A 23,511-nucleotide genomic window follows, 5' to 3' on the forward strand; every position below is an offset into this window, starting at 1 on the left:
CCACCTACCCCCTACTCCCCCCAAGGCCACCACCTCACCTTACATGTGCATCTTCTCCAGGGTCCAGGCACCTAATTAGTGGAACCAAGCCTGCACGGCTCCACTAATTAGGTAGGTGTCCCTTCGTTCTCTTGTGTGCATCTGCCCAGGAACACACCTTAGAGGGAACTATCCATGGACCTGAATGGAGCTCGCGGACCACTGGGGGTCCACAGATCACAGTTTGAGAACCTCTGCTCTAAAACTGTCCTGCATCCCTGTCATTTATTCACAATCCTATAGTTTTATTTCCCTGGACTCATTTTGTTATGGTCTTGATTACTGTCTTCATAGCTTCAATGGTGAATTATCATGCAAAATGGATTTCTGATCTCAGTTCTGAACCCCATACCTCCCCACCCCCCAAACTCCTGAATGGAATGAAGTAAATTGTACAGATGGTGTCTTTTGTCTACAGTGTCCTTTGAGTGAAAACTCTTAAAGCACAGAAAACAATGAGGAGCATTGCAGTATATAACCAAAGAAGGACTTAAAATGATTTTTTCCTCTCTGAAAAGTGAATTTAAAAATAGCATGTAGGAGTCTAATGTAGCAGTCTCATGTTTAACATCTCTCAATGATCCCTGTATCATCATTTAAAAATACGCTTTTTCTAGCTACTGTTACCTGTAGATTCAACATTAGAGTCAAACTGCATTCCTCTGGCTCATGTATCATCAGCAGTAGTAAATATTTTGCAAGCCTAATACTGCCCTCATCTGTACAAACCCATAGTTTTCCAATTCTGCTGTCCATTACACCACAGGAATCCCATAATCCTGCTGTGGTATTTCACAGGTGTAACTGATGGCCGCTTTTGGCCTTCAGAGATGACTAACACTTTTATTGATGTAGTATGAATAAGGCTACGTTTTAGTCACTGGTATTTTTAGTAAAAGTCATGGACAGGTCACGGGCAGTAAACAAAAATTCACAGCCTGTGACCAGTGTTCCCTCTATTTTGTACGTCCATGTGCGGAATGAATTTTGTTATGTGCACCAATATGGAGGTGACGTGCGGCATATCACCTTCACATTGGTGCACATAACAAAATTCATGTGGTGGGAGTGGGGCCAAGGGGTTCGGAGTGTGGGAGGGGGCTCAGGGCTGGGGCAGAGGGTTGAGGTGCGGAAGTGGGGGGCAGGCTCTGGCTGGAGGTGTCGACTCTGGGGTTTATCGCGTCTACACTACATGTGATAAATCGATCCTCAATAGATCGATCGCTACCCGCCGGATACCCTAAGAAGCAAAAACTGCATTGTAAGTCAATTGGGATTCAGCTTCTAAGCATTTAAGTAGCTTTTGAAAATGGGACATAGGCATATCTGAAAATGTTACCCTTAACTCCAGACTTGGTACAGGTGTCTAAGCAGTGGAAGAACGTGTCTCAAGTAAAATAATTCACTTAATCTTTTCAGTGCAATATGCTTAGACATCACTGCCGAGGGAGATGAAGATCTATCTTGACAATTTTACTGCTGCTCACAGTGAAATAGCAGCTGTAAAATTGAATGGCAGCAGTGAAGCTTACCACAGTCTTTTTAATTTCACTTTGTTGCTGTTTGACAAAGCGATAAACTGAAGTAGAGTCTCTGGAGTTGTCTGTGTGTCTGTGTGCAGACTCACGAAGACAACACTGCTTTGCTTGTCTTCACACTCGGTAGGTTATTCTTTGCAATCACACTTCCTTTTTTCTTAGCAAATGGTTCAATTCTGATGTCTTAGGCCCCCTCACTTATCAAAGAAAGCCTCAGCTTTCCTACAGCTGAGTAGGCAAGTGCAGTTTTCACATCAAGACCTTTATGATTGTTATTATGACATCAGCCTCTACATGCGAGATTATGAAAAACATGGGCCATAGTACCTACACCAGGTACAAGTTAGGGGGGATATTTTCAAAAGAGCTTAGGGATTTAATGCTTTCACTAGGGCTGGGTTGCCTAAAGCTCAGAGGCACTTTAAAACAATCTCCCCTTTAAAGCCTAAGAGTCGCTGAAACTCTGCATTCTTTACCTTGCCTGTGTTGCAACTTTAATGCTACTGTATATTTTACAGAAAAGTTCTGATTAGAGAAGCTGTCACAAAATGCCCTTTCCATCACCAGTAAAAGAACCTGGGTTCTTTGCTAAAAATGTTTGAGAGAGTTTTTTTTTTTTTTTTTTGGCAAAAAGGGTATTTTCTTCCAAAAGATTAACTTTATTTTGAAGGTGTTTACATTTATACATCTAGAATCATTTGATACGAACTGTAAAATACGTTAACAAAATAGACATGATTCATTTATTTATGATAAAATTGTACAAGAATAGTAACTTCCTAATGGTTTTTCTTTGGTTTCTGTTCACCAATGAAAGGATTTTAGACCTGGCCATTAGGTTCTTCTATCTTCAATGAAACCAATGCATTTCTTGCAGTTCTTTCATCATAAAAAAAATAACCCCATTCCACCTTCTATGCCCTCCCCCCTTCTTCTCTACCTTCCACACAGTTATCATTTGGTCCCAAAATGCAACATTCTACCATATATATCAGGTACTATAATTTTCTCTATTTGCAATATGGAAGCATTTCCTAGAAAAGAAGCATCAGGTAACCAGGCAATATGAACAAAAGAGTTATTTATTATATATATATTCTCTAGTAAGTCATAATAGTCTCTTGGATTTTAAATGTCTTTTTGCTATTTCCAATGCTTAAAAATTATAATTTTAAAACATTAAATACTGTGTTATATACATTATGATTCCATTTCTTATTTCTAAATGTGGATGTAATGTTCTCCAAATGGAAATTCGGAGGGAACAGGAAACAATTCCTCTGACATCACAGGCTTTAAAATCTCACATCATACACCTGTAGATTTGACTATATGAAAAATAGCCAAACGTCAATATGCTCTTGTGGGATTCTTTGATTTTTTTTCTTTTTTTCTTTTTTTGTCATTTTATTTAAAATATAAACAGAAGGATAGATCTGGCCAGTACTTTGTCAATGTTCGGTAGTAGAACTGTTTGTTTTTTTATCTCATACTTATTTTTTATAAAATAACAAAATATACAGATAGAGGGAGCTGAGTTTGTTACATTAGTTCATACACATACAGTAAACAAAAGGTTTTATGTATGGCTTTGCAAAGGTAGATTATGAAGTGACGTTTGTATTTTATTTGTTTAAAAGCATTTTAAGAGAACGTGTTAGTGTGCTTACAATAGCGGCCATGGTAGTCGAATGTCGAGCCAAGAGTTTAATGCTAGGATCATCGGAGGTCTTGTCTGACACTGCTTCTGCAGCTTTCAGAAGACAAATGTAGTTTATTACGACCTCATCTATTTTAGCTATAATTTCCTGCTGCTGTGTTTCAGAGTTCATGACTTTCACTAAACGCATGCAGGCTTCTGTTAAGCAACAGAGCACTTGAAAGCTGGAAGTCATAGCTAGAAGCATTTCCTCGGGGCTTTTATCAGCCATGGCCATTTTCCTGCAGGCACTTCCCAACTGTCTCGATTCTATGGATAACAGTTGTTTGTACTGAGAAAGTTTAAGGTCATATGTTTCCGGATGTAAATCTTCCTTCTTCCCCACACTTGCTCGGACCAGAGAGAGCAGCTCATTGGCATCTTTTTGTGCTGCAAGAAATCCATCAGGCATTGCATAAGTTTTCTCTTTCATCACATTTATTCTTGTGATTTGTGCATCAAAGGCCATAACACTGAGTTTCATATCAGTTTGGCCACCTTGGTCTTCAGCATTGCTCTTGTCATGTGTACTATTTAGTATCTGTTTCGGGGGCTCAACAGCTTTCTTCTCATTTTCAACAGAAAAAGACTGACTGGCTGGTTCTGGTAACACACACGGTATCTGTGGTTCATAGAGGCATGAGAGGTGGTTGTTGTCTCCATCATCTTCATCATCCTCATTGTCATTTCCTCCGTTTAGGAAACAATAGCTAAACGGGCCCCGGCATCTCCAGTTGCTGGCATCTGACTTTCGTAAGGGCAATATTCTGTACTGTTTGGAGTCCTTCTGCATGGAGCTGGTGACCGAAGATCTTTTTTTGTCTTTGATGTCAGTGCTAACGTTCACAGAACTTTGAGAATAGCTTTTGGATAACTTTTTGCCCAGAGGGAGTTCCACCCTTTTTTCTGCCTTGGAATCATCTCTTGCAGCAATGTCTAGACATTTCAGACTGAGTGCAGCCTTTTTCTTCTCAAAAAGCATCTCAATGCCTGTGGACCCTGCAATGACGCTGCTGCTGCGTCTCAATACTTTCCTGCTGTGTGGCATTCTGAGGCTTCCTCCCATCATGTCATATGGCCATAAACTAACTGCTGCCCCACATCCCTGTTTTACTTTAGGAATGTCACAAGAGTCTTGATTTTGACTTGGCACCTTTGATTCTGAGCAAATGTTGGATGATAGCATGATGGAGTCAGTTAGAGGCTGTTTAGGAAAAGCTGAAGGCATGCCCCCTCGTCTTCCCTTTCCAGGCTCTGTGAAAGCTACACTAGGGGTAGTAGAAGAACAGAGAGAATAATTAAGCATCACACTGATAATATTCATAGACTGAATTTCTAAGTATCTTTTATGGACTTTTTTTAAAAAATGACCTGTCCTAATAGACAAAAATATTCACAATATTTTTCCAGGACCCCCATTTCAGCTAGTACCATGCATGAATAGTAATGTGTCTTTCAGGAAATAGTCAGATGTCTTCGTGTTTCTCTAAACATGAAATTAAAAAAAAATCTATCAACATATTCTCATTTATGAATAACTGACTACTCCCTCTATTACCACACTTTGACTTACAATATAAGGCAGCAGAAAATTGTTCCACAGAACTTTCATGAACATCACTCCTCTGCTAACAGGAATGGAAGTTTCCCATTTAGTATTTAAAGGGATATTGACATAAAAATCCTTTATGTTACTAAAATGGAAAGAATTTTGAAAATTCCATTTATTTTTATTCTGTTTCGCAATATGCATTTTTTAGGCAGTGAAAAGAAACTGTTTCACTTTTGCTTCTTGTCAGTTTCATTTTTTGGTTCTCATAAACTTACACAATGCTGCTGTGTTTCAGTTGCAACCAGTAAAGGGGGGAATGTTTAGACCCCCAACAAAATATTGTTTTCAATTAAATTAAAAACAAACAAAACCCCCCAAACCAAGATTTTATAAAATCTCTTAAAATTGGGTCTTAAATTATGTGATTAGGACACTGCACCTAAGCTATCCCTACAGGAAACTTATGCAATGGGTTTTTAAATTAAAAGGATGCATAGTTAATACCATTTCTTTCTCTTCTTTACAGTTAGTGCTCTAAGCCTTTCCTGGCCTATCAATAACAACACAATTTTCATATTGCTATCTGGAGATTATTCTGTGCAACTGTTTATTTTAGCAAAAGTCACTTATTTTAGCCACATAGAAGGCAAATAGTATATAATACGTGATAATTAAATCACAGATTTCTCCACTACCCCAAATTTACATACATTGTTAAAGCTTATATGGCTCAAATATATCTAGCTCTACAGAAGTATCCAGAAAATCAAAAGAAACAAAATTTTAGAAATTCTGATGTAGCATTCAAGCCATGTTCTTTCCAATAGACAGCCTTGTCTATTGGAGATTGGGAAACATTTTAAAAAAGCTAATGCTAATAGAAATCTTTTTCTGAGTGTCAACATGTTAATTGGGGTTATTTTAGCAAAAGCCACACAGCAGAACCAGAAAGTGAGAATGAATAGAAACAGTTTAGACCTAATTTCACTGTCCACTCTAGGTTGACAATATGCATTCAGATAAGAGATGACGTAATCTTCACACTTGGTTTTTACATATACACCCTATTAAATATGTGTCTTTAAAAACACATGCTTTGAAACTGCTGTACCTGTCGTTTCTTTAATCTTGGGGATCCGATGACATCCATCTCTCAAAGTGCCAAACAGTGGTTCAGCATTAACTGCTGAATGAATGGCAGGCATTGTCATTCTATGACACGCAGCTTCTGACTGCTGCTGTAGTTCCTTGTACGTTGTTCCATGGTTTGGAAGAATGGCAACTCTTTCATCTGCTGCAATATAGCCAATGCCCTTCACAGACGAATCCGAGATAATGTGCTTAACATCAGAGGTACAAAGAGGAGATTCAACTGGGGTAGCACATGGGCTGCTGCCTGTGCTGCATCCTGCATCCACTGAAGAACACTGGGAGCTTTGCAGAGAAAAATGGCCTTCACTTTGCAAAGATGACATGCGCTTGGTCAAGTGATATTCACAAAGTCTACTCACACTCTGCTCAGCTTCCGGTAGCTTTGAAGAATGGTCATGTGCATCTTCTGAGTCATTTAGGTCTTTGGCTGAAGACACATTAGTCATATCAGACAAAAAGTTTTCACCTGGGCCAAGTGCTGAAGTATCACCCTCATTAACTTCAGGATTCACTTCATTCTTAGAGCCAGTATCTGTTTTACCAAGACCAGAAACTCTTGGAAATGTCTTCCCATTCACTGTTTCTGAGCTTGGTTTATCTGCTGCTTCATCATCGGCAGCAGCATACCATCTTTGGCGAAAGGCAGTTCTCTCCACATTAAAAGTGCTTATGCGTTGACCATCTCTTGAAGAAAGAGTACCACATATAGCATTTAGGTCTTCATCGGTCTCTGCTTTTTTAGCTCCCTGATGCTTTTTCACAGTAACATTACCATCACAGGCTGCTTTCACTTCACCATCAGTCATCTTATTTTTCCTTTTACTAGTACAAGAGTATACCAAAGACCCCATGTGCAATTTGCTAAAATAGTCAGTGACAGATTTTGTTTCCATGGTCTCTGGTTCCATTTCCATATTGTCTGAATGAAGAATCTGCTTTGAAGGCACAACTTTTGACTGTAGCTCAGCAGCTTGACAACCAGCTATGGACTGTGAGGATTTTGCAAGTGGTCCTCCAGCCTGATTCTTAGCAACGAGGAACTCTGTTTGCTCTTCCACAAGGGGTTGGTACCCTTCACTAGTGGTCAAAAACATACGTGTGGAGTTTTCTGACTGTCTCTGTGCTGCAGTTAGTTCAGAACTTTCAGTCATTTCAGAAGAGTTTGTTTCATTGCCAGAATCTGAAGATGACTCAGGGCTATATGCTCGCAAGATTGCTACACCTGCATGCCACAAAAAATAAGAGCCAATTAATGAAAGCATCTGAGGCACTTGAATAAATGGATAAGAAAATGGGGTGCGTTAAATATAAAAATAAAGGGATTTTTATGGTTTATTTTAAAGCATACTCCAATTTTATTGCATAATCCCCAAGAAAGGCAACTTAGCAACTTTATGGTAGTTCTACCACATGATATGGAATGTGAGGTGCGTACATGATGGTAAAAACATAGAATGGAATGTTTCCAAGACTAAATGGCGCAAATGGATGAAGTGGAATGATGTTCAATGAATAAATGTAACTATGGTGAAAGAACCTGAATTGTCATTCGTCTGCTGTTCCTCTGAAGCAGCCAAGGCCTCTAGTGCTTGAAGAGTGGAGACTACAGCATCATCTAGTCCCTTGTCACACTTCCCCTCAGTATTAGTAGGGACAGCATCAATGAGTGACACTGGAATGTCATCATTTCCTAGCTTGCTAGCTTGCTCCTTGTCTTCTAAATACTGTGTTGTTTGGTGCTGAGAGTCTTCCTCGTCTGAACTGTCCCTGAAGCCAGGTGGAGGAGCAGCAATGGCCATGTTTAAAGAATGTAATAGGAAGTCATCTTCATTATCATCACCTTCGGGAGGGGGGAGTGATGTCAAATCAATAATATCATCACTTGAACCAGAAAGACTGAGAAGGGTAGGCCTACTGATTTCTCCTACCATAATGTCCTCCTCACAGCTAACTTCATCTTCATCTTCAACATCATCTGTGTTTTCTGCATAACAAATGTCATGCAACAAGGGCTCTTCTATCCCTTCTGCAGCTCCAAATATTTTGCCATCGTTCATGCTTGCATAAACAGAATTTGTAGCAAACTGAATGCTTTCAACATCTGGAGACAATTCTAGACCTTTAATGTCATTGGTACTGCTAATATAAATAGCTCTCTGTTTGTCCAATACTTCTGGACTTTCATCCAGAAGTCTTTCATAGCCAAGGGTTTGGGGACTGATACCATCCAAGCTGTGATCTCCAAATATAAAGGATACTTTTGCTCCCCTTGGAGAGTCCTGTGCTTTCTTGGTAGATTCCAGTCCTGAGAGTGACAATAATGACTGCTGGTTTAAACTTCTGTTTTCTCCTGCCTCAGTGGAGTCATCTTGTTTGGTCAGCCCTTGATCGAGTCCACCTGAATTATAGGTATTTTCTATGTACAGATGCCTGTGGTCTTTTTGACACATGGGGCTTTCGGAAACTTCTGCAGTCTTCTGTTTTGGGTCCACAAATGTTCTTTGGGCCTCTTGATCCCCTTCAGCCATGAATGTAGTAGTTTTTGGTACACAGTTCCACTCAGAAGCATGGAGGTTATACTTCCCTCTATTTTCATTTCCTACAGTTTGGCAAAATAAAAGCAACAGTCATTTAACAAATGAACTGCTTCATCAAATTTTATAATATTGACTTGTTAATTCTGAATAAGCAATGTTTTAAATATAGAACAGCTGCATAAACTTGTCCCTTTTACAGTCAAACCATTTTCAAATGCTCCTCTACTTCAAGATATGGAGCTCTTGGTTTAAGAATTAAGATTAACTGGATGTTTTTATGCTGTGAGGGCAGAGAACTAAACTAAAACTAGGTGAAATAATAACCCAGGACTGGTTATGATAATCTAAAAAAACCCAGCACCTCACATTTCTGCATGAAGACTCTGGTTATATAAAATGTTATAACCTGTATGCAAACAAATGATCATTCATTTGTTTCACTGTGGCACGAGGAGTAATACATTAAACATTTTATGTTACCATTAATACGAACAATGGCTGAACCTTAAAATACTATAAAGCCGAATTTATATATTACAACTCTAGGCCCCAAACTAGCAATCAGATCTGAACGGACATACCCCTGTACCTGCACACACCGCTACTGACATCAATGGAATTTTGTCCCAGTGGGTCCAATCACAGGATCGAGGCCTTGTTTTGTACATGTTACTTCTGTTAATGCATTATGCAATAAATACCTGTTTCTCGGTTTCCTGCATTTTTCTTGTTGGCCATGTTAAATATTGAGCGCCTTGAATCAACCAGTAGTCTATAGTATCCAGCTGTTAAACAGGCAAGGTTCATTGCATCTGATGATTCCATTAGCAAAGTAATAGGCTATGAAGGAAACAACCAAGTCTTCATTAAGGCTATTCATTCTTAATACATTTACTTGCTGAAACATGACTTATTAAAATTAGTATATTTATAAAATGTAAATTATAAGAATTATTTCACAAATGCTACATTGGAAAATCAAAAAATAAATTAGTTTTCCTCAGCTCTGAAAGGTCTGATTGAAAACAATATTTCGGGTAAAAAATGTTCGGAGAGATGAAGCAAGGAAAATGTCCAACTGGACATTTTAAATTCACTTGGTGCTTAACTAATATTTGTATTGCTGTCTATATAATTATTAATAATAAAAGCTTCAATTCTCAAGTGAGTTCTAAGATTCTTAACATCTAGAACTTATTAAAAAGTTAATGTTGTTCATAAAATTTTAGAACTAAATCTTTCACTGCTCTCACTGGTGTACCCTAGGGTTTGTCTACATGGCAAGTAACTGCCTGGAAAGCCAGGGTGTGGATCTACAGCCCAGCACCTTGCTGCACTGTAATGACCCATGTGATCACTGCTACAGCTCACTGAAAGTCCCGGGAGTGCCACACTGTAGCACAGGGGTAGGCAACCTATGGCACGGGTGCCGAAGGTGGCACGCGAGCTGATTTTCAGTGGCACTCATACTGCCCAGGTCCTGGCCACCAATCCGGGGGGCTCTCCATTTTAATTTAATTTTAATTTAAGCTTCTTAAACATTTTAAAAGCCTTATTTACTTTACATACAACAATAGTTTAGTTATATATTATAGACTTATAGAAAGAGATCTTCAAAAATGTTAAAATGTATGACTGGCACGTGAAACCTTAAATTAGAATGAATAAATGAAGACTCGGCACACCACTTCTGAAAGGTTGCCGACATCTGCTGTAGCAGTATCCACATTTATGGGAAGAGTTTATTGGACTCTCCTGCAAACTAATTGACAACTGGTCCTGAAGGAGGCTGTGTACTTGCCCTCTTGATCAAAACAAGGTTCTCTGATCATAGCTGTCTAAGACAAAGCACAAAATAGGATATATATGGGTTTTTTTAATCCATATCCTAGAATCTTAAGCCAATACACATGGTGTTGACATAATTCCATGACACCCTTATTCACATGTGCAGTTGCAGACCCGATGGAAAAATCCAGGCAATTATTATTATGATTATTTATCATTTTGCTTCTGGGCAATGTGAGATTTTGTTCAGAAGTAAAGGAGCCTTGGTATAAGGACACATGCTTGCCACAAAGCAGTCAGCTTTGGGCATAAAATTAAAACAAATTATTACCCAAAGATGAGTGAATCAATTCTTATTATGTTAGTGTTAAGATGGAGCAGGTGTGCATGTATATAGCGAGGTGTCTGAAATGCTTTCTTGATGCTGAATTTTATGAGAGGATCAATAAAAGTAGATGATTTTCAGAGAGATTTTAAATGCCAAGAGTATTACTGTGACCTGCTGTTCACACTTTTTGTAACCTATAAGCAACTAAACTTTTATGGATGACTTTTTGGAAATAACATGGTAGAGAGAATACTGAAAAAGAAAATTAATGGTAAAAGAAAGACTCAAGCTGTTTACACTCCTATAGAACTTTTCAACCAAAGATCTTAAAGTGCTTTACAAGCATTAACTAATTAAGCTTCACAATAACGCTGAGAGATATTATCATTCCCTTTTACTGATTGGGGAATGGACACTTAGGCCACATTCACTAGTGCTGCTACAGGCAGATGTAAATTACCCCTTCCTTACTCAGCTAGGCCCACTCCCTCCTCTTGCATCCCATGGAGGAATTCATCACAAGTGGAAGGCAAATGCTGTTAGTGGTGCCCTCATTCTGGATTTCTGTCAAGGGTTTGAGCAGCTTTATTTTGTACTGAAAGTATTTCCCAGTTGCTATGGTCATGCCTAGTTCCCGGCCAATATCAACCACTTCCTAGGCGTACCCACTGTGGTAGTGGAACCTCTGTTTCATGTTATTTTTCACTTATTGATAATCATATGCAAAATTTCCATATCCTTATTCATGTGCCATCATAACGCTACTTTTGGTAGGTTTCTCCTTTTGACAGGAAGCAGAATAGGTATTTTGACCCTCTTGCTAATTATTCCATATAAATCTTGCACGACTCATTTTCCTTGTCATTCTTGATACTCACCATTTATATTTCTCTTTCCTCACTGAACTGGCAGGTTACTACAGATTACTTCTCTGCTTTATGGTCTGTGTTGCTTAGCTATTAGTATTAGGGCTGTCAAGCGATAAAAAAATTAATCGCGATTAATCGTGCGATTAATTGCACTGTTAATAATAGAATACCATTTATTTAAATATTTTTGGATGTTTTCTACATTTTAAAATATATTGATTTCAATTACAACACAGAATACAAAGTGTAGAATACTCACTTTATATATATTTTTGATTGCAAGTATTTGTGCTGTAAAAAAACCCAAAAGAAATAGTATTTTTCAATTCACCTAATGCGAGTACTGTAGGCCAATTTGTAAGTTTATGAAATTGAACTTACAAATGTAGAATTATGTACAAAAAAACCTGCATTCAAAAATAAAACAATGTAAAATTTTAGAGCCTGCAAATCCACTCAGTCCTACTTCTTGTTCAGCCAATCGCGCAGACAAACAAGTTGTTTACATTTGCAGGAGATAATGCTGCCCTCTTCTTGTTTACAGTGTCACCTGAAAGTGAGAACAGGCATTCTCAAGGCACTGTTGTAGCCGGCTAACAATGTGCTAAAGATTCATATGTTCCTTCATGCTTCAGCCACCATTCGAGGGGACATGCATCCATGCTGATGATGGGTTCTGCTCAATAACAATCCAAAGCAGTGAGGACCAATGCATGTTCATTTTCGTTATCTGAGTCAGATGCCACCAGCAGAAGGTTGATTTTCTGTTTTGGTGGTTCGGATTCTGTAGTTTCCACATTAGAGTGTGCTCTTTTAAGACTTCTGCAAGAATGCACCACACTTTGTCCCTCTCAGATTTTGGAAGGCACTTCATATTCTTAAGCCTTGGGTCAAGTGCTGTAGCTATCTTTAGAAATCTCACATTGGAACCTTCATTGAATTTTGTCAAATCTGCAGTGATAGAGTTCTTAAGATGAACAACATGAGCTGGGTCATCATCTGAGACTGCTGTAACATGAAATATATGGCAGAATGTGGGTGAAACAGAGCAGGGGACATACAATTCTCCCCCAAGGAGTTCAGTCACAAATCTAATTAACACATTTTTTTAATAAGCATCATCAGCATGGAACCATGTCCTCCGGAATAGTGGCCAAAGCATGAAGGGGCATACGAATGTTTAGCATATCTGGCACATAAATACCTTGCAATGCTAGCTACAAAAGTGCCATGCAAATGACAGTTCTCATTTTCTGGTGGCATTGTAAATAAGAAGAGGGCAGCATTATCTCCCGTAAATGTGAACAAACTTGTTTGTTTTAGCGATTGGCTGAACAAAAAGTATGACTGAGTGAACTTGTAGGCTCTCAAGTTTTACATTGTTTTGTTTTTGAGTGCAGTTATATAACAAAAAAAAATCTACATTTGTAAGTTACACTTTCACAACAAAAAGATTGCACTACAATACTTGTATGAGGTGAATTAAAAATACTATTTCTTTTGTTTATAATTTTTACAGTGCAAATATTTGTAATAAAAATAATACACACTTTGATTTCAATTACAACACAGAATACAATATATATGAAAATGCAGAAAAACATCCAAAATATTTAATACATTTCAATTGGTAGTTTATTGTTTAACAGTGTGATTAAAACGGCGATTAATCGTGATTAATTTTTTTGAGTTAATTGTATGAGTTAACTGTGATTAATCAACAGCCCTAATTAGTATTATAAAGTGTTTTAGCCTTCTTAGACTCCCATATCCTGGTTCCTTCAAACTACCTGGTCTTAAACACAAAGGAAGGATGATCTTTTGATTACATCATAGGACTAGGAGATTCCTGGCTTTGCCACAAAACTTCTGTGTGAACAAAATGAGTCATTTAATCTCTGTCTCAGTTTCCCCATCCACATAATTATCCTAAAGGGGTGCTCTGTGACATTAATAGCTATAAAGCACTCTGGGATCTTCTGATATTATTATTGTCCAGGGAGCTAAAGGTGCTTACCAGCCAATAATGTTTACTGGTACATCCAGATCAACTTGCAGCAATATTATTAACTTAAATATATTGAAATAATACTTGTCAATAAAAGTTAAGTGTTTGAAAGAAGAACTTGGTAAATATTCCATGTGTAATTTTTCCATATACCTTTGTAAGAAAGAGGAAAATTGGTAGCATCCTTAGCTTAAAAGTATTGAACTTTTGCGTACAGTGATATTTCCCACTTTAAGCTCTATTTATCCTCTATACAATTCTATAGAAAGTCTATGAAAGCTTCCACCATAAAGCTTCAAGATCCTATAAAATGCACTGAGAGGATGTAATATGCAAAATTCCACTCATTTCCACTGAGGCAAAGAGCTCAGTAGGATTCAAAAGAGGATCAGACATTTATATGAAGAACAAGGGCCCCCACAATTACAGTAGATAGAGTAAAAAGAATTCAGAAGAGTTACGGGACTGGGAAGAAATTTCCCTTTTAGGCAGGTTGTTCCAGAGCTGTCCACTGTGGAGTTTCTCTTACCTTCCTCTGAAGCATCTGGATCAGAATATTGGACTAGATAGCTGGTCTTATGTGATAAGGAAATTCCTATGTTCCTAAGTAATCAGCTGTATGCCATTTGGCTAAAACAATTCTAAAATACACGTTCATAAAATCATGCACAACTTTATCAACTATTCCAATACAGAGGGAAAATGAAAATCGTGCTATTTTAAGATACTACATTGATACAAATCAATAGTCAACTTACTTTTACATCTAAGACATGGAGCTCAACTCTAACAGTGCTCTCATCTTCTGTAAACATCTCGATCCTGTTAACGTGGCTAAAGTCCGCTAGCAGGGCCACCAAGTTCGTTTTGGTGTTGATCACGTGGCTGATACCATAGCGGGGCCCTACTAACAAAGTCACTTCTGAACGCTTTTCTCCTTGCTGTAACATAAAAAGAAGAAAATAAAAATTAAAAAGAGTAAGAAACCTGACAGGTTTTGCATAACAAAAATAAAATAAGATGAAACAAAAACACCACTTCTACCCTGTTTCATTTTTATGAGATTTAATTTGCATAGTATTTCTTTGCCATGATTAGTAAACTCTTCGGTAAGAGGAAAAACCAAACAAAACCAAAAACAGGTACATGATTTTACTAGATTTATAGTAAAATGCATAAAATAAAAGTTATCATGTCACAATTTACTTTTGTTAGAAACTGCATTGTGGTTTTCATGGGTGGATGTAGAGTATATGTCTTAAAAGAATAATTTTTTATTCAACAGCTTTAGTATTTTATAATTATACCCATGGTATCATCCATCAAATGAATGCTACCTCCAAGCTGCAAATCAGAATACAACGGAAGACATTTTCAAGAAGAATGAAAAAAAAGTGTTTGTGTGGTTGGATCCAATATAGTGTATATGTTATTTTAGAATTTTTGATTTGGACTTGAACTTCCTTAAAGCAAATGTGAGAGTGAGGCAGATACAAATTAATTGGAGAAAATTATCAAGAAAATAAAGGAAAAAGTTACCACTAATGTTGCCTTGAACACACGCCCCCCGTATAATCGCAGATCGCTGAGGAACTTGAGATAATGCACCTTGGCTTGCAGAGCAGACAGCTGAGGAGAAGGAAACCTCTGATGTTATTACAGGAGTAAGATGCAATGAGGGAAATCCACACATATGGAAATGGAAGAATTAAAACATGATTACACAGCCTAAGGATACTGGACTGTGACAAGAGCTCATCAGACTGACGATAAATCATTACATATTTGACTTCCTGATGAAGGAACAGGATTTCAGATCTTGGAATTAAAATCTTATTTATTTTGATCAGATGTACTCAAGACTTATGCATGGGTTGCATCAGGGCACTGCAAGTACATTGGAACTTTTCCAGTAAAAGGAAAATGTTGGACTACTCAGATTAAACATCTGTTCATTGAGGGATTTCAAGGGTAGACTGGAGTTCCTATTCATAATCACCATCAGTAGCAGTTCTTTAAAATTTGGTTTACCAATGTGAATTTAAAAAGAACAAAATGTTAAAAAAATTGCTAAGAACAGCTATAAATGGCACATTTTGCTAGATACTTGTAATCAGGGCCGGCTCCAGGCACCAGCTAAAGAAGCAGGTGTTGGGGCGGCCAATACCAGGGGGCGGCCCTCCGGCTGCTATTGGGGCAGCAGCTCCGGGTCTTCGGCGGCAAGTCCCTCACTCCCTCTGGGAGCGAAGGACCAGCCGCCGAATTGCCGCTGAAGAGCAGAGCGGTGCGATCGCGCTGCCACAGCTTTTTTTTTTGCACGCCGCTTGGGGCAGCAGAAAACCTGGTGCCGGCCCTGCTTGTGATATATAGGATTTTATTTCTAACTTACTACTAAGAAGTTTTTTTTTAAACAAACAATAATTTAGTCACTTTTCTACTACCCGTAACAGAGGATGAACCTGAAAAATAGGAAGAGAGACCTATAAACATGCCATAATTTATTCCCATGAAAAACAGGAATAATTTACAAATAGGTTTAAATGAAGGTTGGGGGGGGGCAGGAGTGCTGTGTTTGCTTGCTGTTTAATTTTTTGGGGAAAACAAACAATTTAAAAATTAAGAACTCAAATATAATTTTTAGACTGGAAAAAAAAATCTCTTAAATTCATACAAATAATGTAGCCCAAAATCTGCAGCCCTTGCTCAGGCAGAAACCTCAAAATCCACAGTTTAAAAAATATATTTTGCATGCAAATCAAGCCCCCCTTAGTTCCAAAAAATGGGCAAATGGACAAGAAGGAACGGGCTTAATCTGCAATAAGGGAGATTTAGGTTAGATATTCGGAAAAGTTTTCTAACCATAAGGGCAGTTAAGTTCTCAAATAGACTTCCAAAGGAAGCTATGGAATCCCCATCATTGGAGATTTTTAAAAACAGGTTGAACAAACACATGTCAAGGATGATGTAGGTTTACAGGGTCCTGCCTCAGCATAGGGGGCTGGACTTGATGACTACTCGAGGTCCCTTGCAACCCTGCATTTCTATGATTTTACCACTCCACCCTGTCCAGTGGTGTACCTCATGCCCATATTAGAAAAATTTGAATAAATACATTTATCATGCATTACATTCTACAGGTCTCCAGATTTAGGCTTTAGTGCTCAGTCTTCTACTGAAAATATCTTCTCCTATCCCTCACTTGGGATTCAATCCTGGGGACAGATAGCTAAAGTAGTCAAATGGAACACAATGATTGTGAAAAGGAGACAAAACCTCTGAGATAGGAAGGGAACCAAATTTATAGAAGATAACCACTTCCTGGATTTACTCCCAGAGTGGATTGTTAGCCACTACAGAGCACCAGGGTTTTCATGTTGTCTTGTCTTGCTAAACATGCAGGTGGCTGCACTATGTATTTCAAGAGAAGCCCTCAGCAGAGCATATGATAGCAGCCCAACCTGAAGGTAACAAAAAGCATAGATAATTTTGTCAAGGTGCGCATCAGGGAGGCAGCGTTGTAATCTCTGTCGTAACTGAAGATAGCGCAAGCTACTGTGGGCCACTATTGCCAGCTGGGAATCCAGCAGCAGGGATGGATTCAAACATACCTGAACTACTAGGATAAAATACATCGAGCTGACACCATTTCAGCTTTTGCTGCAGCTATGTAAAGGGTACACATTGGTTTGTTCAGTTAAAAATTTGGCAATTAGCTTTTCGTTAACCGCTAACATTTAGCAGTACTAAAATAAACACAGATTTATGTTCATCTCTTGGGTCCTGAGCTGAAGCCCACTAAAGTTAATGGGTGTCTTTCTGTTTAGTTCAATAGGTTTTGGATCAAGCCGTTGGTATTCTGCCATTCACAGAGTGTCTCAGTATCTAAAAGCTGCATATATATGGTATAAACAGACAAATGTCCATAAACATTTTCCCTCACAGTTTTCCTGGTTGAAGCAAAGGCTTAATACCAAGACTAGGCATATTATAACAACTCGGAAGATTCAATTACAATAAGGGAGATAATTTATCAAGTGACATCTTGCCAACTGTGGTCACTTTACCCTGCGGCGCCAGAGCAAATCATCCTGTAGTACCATGAAAATGTCTTATGTCTGTGCCAAGCTCATAGGTTAACATAGCTTAGAGCATTGGAAGCATAGAGAATGTAATTCTCTAACAAGTTTGCCATTAACAGCAGGTGCTAAATGAATTTTAAAAATCCTGGGCATACCCTGGTGGTTAATAATCAATTTTCCACCATTCTCAAAATGAGGAGATGGTTTAGCTGGGGTATAATTAATTATTTTTAATTGTTCTTGGAAATGTGGTAATAGGCACTGAAAGTTATACAGTCTAACAATCTTTGAAAATATACTGGCTAGGTATTTCTCCAAAGAACTAATTTTAAACATTTCCCGTGCATGCAGTCCTCTCTGGTCTTTAAAATATATTTTCCATTAAGATGCAAATACCTTTTTACCCGGAGGAACTAGGTTTTGATTTGCTTTGACAAGGTGTGAAAGTGCTTTCTTTATGTTCTTTTCTTTCATGCTTTGCAGCACAGCAGATGGAAGAAAAGTCTCTAATCCCCATTCTTTTCTGCAATAAAAGGCATATCTTTAATTTCACATTCCTGTGTTGATTATTTATCTAAGACTAGATGGTGGCTGTGATGCTGAGCAAATGAATGCCTGAAAGCAGAGGGAGAGTTAGTGAAGGCACCAGTTATGCTATAACAGATTATTTTCTGTACTCAGAGTACATACTGTTTCATAGAAAAATAAGATGCTTTAACATTTGCGGTGTGAGGCTCTTCCTACCCCAGGGATTTTCCAAACTGTTTTCAGAGACTCTTCTCATTTTTAATCTTTAGTTCCTCACCTCCAATTTATGAATAGATGCAGGAATATACACATAAACCGTGATACAATTCTACATTTTCTGTAAGGAACGTTTCTTAAGGCACAATGGCAAGGGTTTACTTGGTCTGTTTTATTTGTTCTTTATTAGGGGTTTTTAGACCTATATTTCATATTACACCCCACTATGAGCACATTGGACCAAAGGTTGCACCAGGGTAACTGAGAAGGCAATTTAGCTCAGCACGTGTTACACAACCTGTGTATTTGGAGACACTGTTGGTATACAACAGTCAAGGATTAATCAGGTCAAAATTGACAACTGCACCTCTCCCTCAGGGGCCTTGTGTTGTGCTGACCATCCTTCTGGATGGGGAGAGCTGTAAATGTTGCCCCCTCAAAAGTGAAGTGGAATCACTTCCAAAGTAGCCATAGAGATCACATGAGGGTCTCAGCTCAGTGCTCTGGGGTCTGTGGCAATCTCAGAGGAAGAGAGGTTTAAAGCTGGTGTGTTTCAGGTAGAGGCCATCTTGCTAAGTGTGGTTTAGTCAACAGATGGGCAAGTACAATATGAGAATTAAAAGTGCACTGAAAGCACACAAACCTAAAATCAGGATATGCAGACAGACAGACCAATCGACCAACATGCAAAAGACCTACAAACACTCTCTAACCTTTGTTTTTGAGGAATGCTCTATACACTATACTTACTCAATATATTTGAGGGAGATTTTCTGAGTTTGTCTGGTGGTCACGGTCGCAATATACATTTGTAATGCAGCCAGCCGCAGAGCAATATCATATTTCAGCTCAGGTCCAAACCTCTCCTGAACCACATCATTACAGCTCTGCCAAAGAACCAGGAGAGGGAGCATCAAGTTAAAAAATCTTTGACTTAAAAAGCGAAGCATAAACAAGCTTTTATTGATTGATTTTAAAGATGGCTGCATTATGGATTGACCCCATGCTGAAAGGTGGCATTACACTGACAGCAAGCTATGTCTCTCAGATGTGCTGGGTATTCATGAAGGTCTGGATGCCTCAGAAGAATCCAGGTAGCTGCCAAAGAGCAAATGGCATGTGGATTTTGAAACAAGCATGTTCTGCCTGCATCCCCGCTGTGTGCGCACCATCTTTCCTATCCTCCAAGAGATTTTCCATGAATGACATTACAGGACAAGAAACGATTGCTGGGAAGTGCTGCCGGCTCACTTTCGTAAACCTCCTAGAGCTGCATACTCTTTGGAAGGATGCCACAGTATTAGCATATAAGAGATATTTTTGTGAGGGCTTGGAGGGGATAGGGACTTTGTTGGAAAATAAACACCTGCACATCTCTCAGATTGTGGTTGGTTTAGGTAACATAATCAATATGTTTAAAAATCAGGACCCTCCCATTGCCCAATTTTTATCTGAGAAAGCACAAATAAAAAGTACATTCAAAGTTGCCATCTACATGTTTTCTTAGCTTATACTAAGACTAGTTATGTTTTCACTTACCTGTACATATAGATATTCAAAAGCAACTGGATCTCTTCTTAAAAGGTCAATGGGATCCTTTGGGACGAAGCTGATTCTGAACAAACATCTCATCTTATGGGAGCTTGGCCTCTGGGTTACCTAGAAGAGTGAAATTATCTTATTAGCACTTTGAAACACTGGATTTGGAATGTTGTTCTTAGTTTTAGACACTTTAAACCTGATCCAGAGCCCACCTACGTCAACGGAGAGACTTCCATTGACTTGACTTCATGGGCATTGCATCAGGTTTGGCAAAATGAAAATTGAACTTTGTCCGTCTTTAAATATGTATGTGTGTGGGACCAGGAACAGCTGAAGATTTATCAGGACACAAACTGCCCAAACACATCTAAGTGCAATGAAAGTACTGGATTCTTCCAGTGCAATGTGCAAACTGAAATGTTGGCTATAGTTATTCTCCACTGACAGTGAAGTTGTTCCATGAAAAAAGTGAATTCACTTTAAGAGACTTTCACTGTATGATTTCCAAGTATTTGATCTTGGCAGCCTTCAAAGTAATAGATTAAATAGATTTTGTTTGTATGTTTTTTTCTCAGTCACAGAACATTTGTTGATAGGGATTTGCAAGAAAATCTTATTGAAAATTACTTTTTGAGAAAGTAAAATAATAGGTGGTGGTTCCAGGGGAAAAAAAACCCCCTTATTTATAAAAGGGATTTGAGCCAATCACTATTAAGCACTTTTTTAGCTATGTGATTCTAGACCAAGAGATACAAAGACTCTTGTACTCCATGATGAGAATAGAGTCATCCACTATTTCAAGATAAAGTTCTTTAATTGACAGGCAGCATAAAACTTATAAAAGTAACAGCAGGCTGAGCATATTTCATGGTAGCATAAAGTTGAGCTACCAAGTAAGTTGTGGGACAATCAGAAGAAATGGTCATTTTCCACTTCTGCTACAATAAAATATTGTCAGTAGCAAGTGTATGATGGTAAATTGAAGTAGGAACTCCAATGAAGAAAGCCATAGAATAATGCACAATAAAATAGTCCATTTAATTCTACCAAATCTGGATAGAAAGTTAGCATTTTATATTATTTATAAATATAACATTATATATTAACAATTTATAATCGTATTATTCTATTCATTGATTGACAGGAGCTATGCTTAGCATTAAAATCTTTTAAGGAATAACTGTCTTGCTCTAGCAATCTTTGTAATATATATACACCTCAATATAACGCTGTCCTCGGGAGCCAAAAAATCTTACCATGTTATAGGTGAAACTGCATTATATTGAACTTGCTTTGATCCGCCAGAGTGCGCAGCCCCGCCCCCCCAGAGCACTGCTTTACCGCGTTATATCTGAATTCGTGTTATATCGGGTCACGTTATATCAGGGTAGAGGTGTATAATATATTTGCTTAAAAAAACCCTCCAAACCTTTAGATTGTCCTGCACTTTCTCTGTATCTCTGTTCCCAAATACCAAGGTATAGTGTGTGTGTACATAAAAGCTCTGAATGGGATTTTCTTAAGCCCCCTGTGTTGGCCTAACTCTGCTCCCATTGATTTCAATGGAAGCTTTACCATTGATTTCAAAGAGGGAGCAAAGTGAGGCCAGCACTAAGTGCTTCTGAAAATCCCACATACTTTGTATAAACGACACACAAAATTACGTTCAAAGAATGTTCAGGTTGCAGAATCAAGCACTTCAAAGTTAAGAAATAGAAGATTGACGGTTGCACAAGCCTCCTTGTGCATTTGCATTAGGATACAGTCTTTAACTACACGATCACAGTGCCCTTGAGAGTTGTCATTATTTTTCCATAGGACCCCCGATGCTTTTGTGGAAAGTTTTGCTAAAATAGGTGGGAAATGACCGGAAGGAAGACAGCTTCAACTTACACAGAAATAGCTTGGTAACCAGTCAGGATGCAAAATACTAAATCATAAGTATTTAAACGAGGTTTGATAAACTGAATAAAGTTCTCTGGCCTGTTGCAATGAAACTTTTTGTCTGTTCAATTATATTTATGAGTAGTACTATATACGATATGAAAAAGGATATGATACATATTTTCTAGCTATAAATATGAGCACTTATGAAGTTTCATATCCCTTTGTAATGGGCTACCAAAGCATCAAAATATGATGTCTAGATAATAGACAAACTGACACTCCGGGAGAGTCATACTATCATAACCAATAATCATGTGTAGATGCTGGTAGTGTTTCATTCAGTGCATCTTAATTAATTCACATAAGTAATTGGAGGAACAGTTAATTTACAGATGATCTAATATCAACTTGCATGTATTATTACACCAACCTGAGCTAGAGTCTCCTGTTCATGTAGCAAGAGAAGTTTGGCTCCAGCTCCTTCAATCCTCTGCTCCAGCATCAATGAAAAGTGTTCAATACACTTGATGGAAAGCTTTTCTTGGAGCGTTAAGATGACATCCTAATTAAGACAGGATTTATAAAATGTGATTAAAATCACAAAAGGCTTGCGGCCTGATTTTCCATTGCCTTGCAGATTGTCTAGTCATTTACACAAGTATAAAGTGGAAGTTAAATACTCCAAGTCAGAATGGTTGTGTTTTACTCTCACTTTGCACAGCTGTAAACAATTATACAAGATAGAAACAAGTGCAGAATAAGATCCTTTTTGTTTAGGCTTCTCTGAGTTAAACTCCAGACTTTTGGGACCAGATTTTTAGAACTGTGTATGAAAAATGTATGTTGTATATAAAATTACTGTGATGGATGGTCTTTTGTGGCAATTGAATGTGTAAATTATGTTCACACAATTCTAAAACTATATGCCTCAGATTCACCCTAAAAATAGAACATAAGAACATAAGAAAGGCCGTACTGGGTCAGACCAAAGGTCCATCTAGCCCAGTATCTGTCTACCGACAGTGGCCAATGCCAGGTGCCCCAGAGGGAGTGAACCTAACAGGCAATGATCAAGTGATCTCTCTCCTGCCATCCATCTCCATCCTCTGATGAACAGAGGCTAGGGACACCATTCCTTACCCATCCTAGCTAATAGCCATTTATGGACTTAGCCACCATGAATTTATCCAGTCCCCTTTTAAACATTGTTATAGTCCTAGCCTTCACAACCTCCTCAGGTAAGGAGTTCCACAAGTTGACTGTGCGCTGCGTGAAGAAGAACTTCCTTTTATTTGTTTTAAACCTGCTGCCTATTAATTTCATTTGGTGACCCCTAGTTCTTATATTATGGGAATAAGTAAATAACTTTTCCTTATCCACTTTCTCAACATCACTCATGATTTTATATACCTCTATCATGTCCCCCCTTAGTCTTCTCTTTTCCAAGCTGAAGAGTCCTAGCCTCTTTAATCTTTCCGCGTATGGGACCCCCTCTAAACCCTTAATCATTTTAGTTGCCCTTTTCTGAACCTTTTCTAGTGCTAGAATATCTTTTTTGAGGTGAGGAGACCACATCTGTACACAGTATTCGAGATGTGGGCATACCATGGATTTATATAAGGGCAATAATATATTCTCAGTCCTATTCTCTATCCCCTTTTTAATGATTCCTAACATCCTGTTTGCTTTTTTGACCGCCTCTGCACACTGCGTGGACATCTTCAGAGAACTATCCACGATGACGCCAAG

General features: G+C 38.3%; 1 protein-coding gene across 1 annotated transcript in view; it reads right to left on the bottom strand.

The window, feature by feature from the left end:
- Positions 1-2,271: 2,271 nt before the first annotated feature.
- The window catches only part of FRMPD4 (FERM and PDZ domain containing 4), a 449,028-nt gene continuing 427,788 nt past the window's right edge, over positions 2,272-23,511 (bottom strand). The window contains exons 8-17 of the mRNA XM_044982210.1: positions 22,193-22,324; positions 19,873-19,992; positions 19,084-19,220; positions 17,986-18,112; positions 15,050-15,139; positions 14,269-14,451; positions 9,219-9,357; positions 7,518-8,579; positions 5,940-7,202; positions 2,272-4,539 (exon numbers count right to left, since the gene is read on the bottom strand). Coding sequence (XP_044838145.1) covers positions 3,203-4,539; positions 5,940-7,202; positions 7,518-8,579; positions 9,219-9,357; positions 14,269-14,451; positions 15,050-15,139; positions 17,986-18,112; positions 19,084-19,220; positions 19,873-19,992; positions 22,193-22,324 — 4,590 coding nt within the window. The 3' untranslated portion in view covers positions 2,272-3,202. The remainder of the gene's footprint in view (positions 4,540-5,939; positions 7,203-7,517; positions 8,580-9,218; positions 9,358-14,268; positions 14,452-15,049; positions 15,140-17,985; positions 18,113-19,083; positions 19,221-19,872; positions 19,993-22,192; positions 22,325-23,511) is intronic.

This window comes from Mauremys mutica, chromosome 1 (genome assembly GCF_020497125.1).
Source record: "Mauremys mutica isolate MM-2020 ecotype Southern chromosome 1, ASM2049712v1, whole genome shotgun sequence".
NCBI lineage: Eukaryota > Metazoa > Chordata > Testudines > Geoemydidae > Mauremys > Mauremys mutica.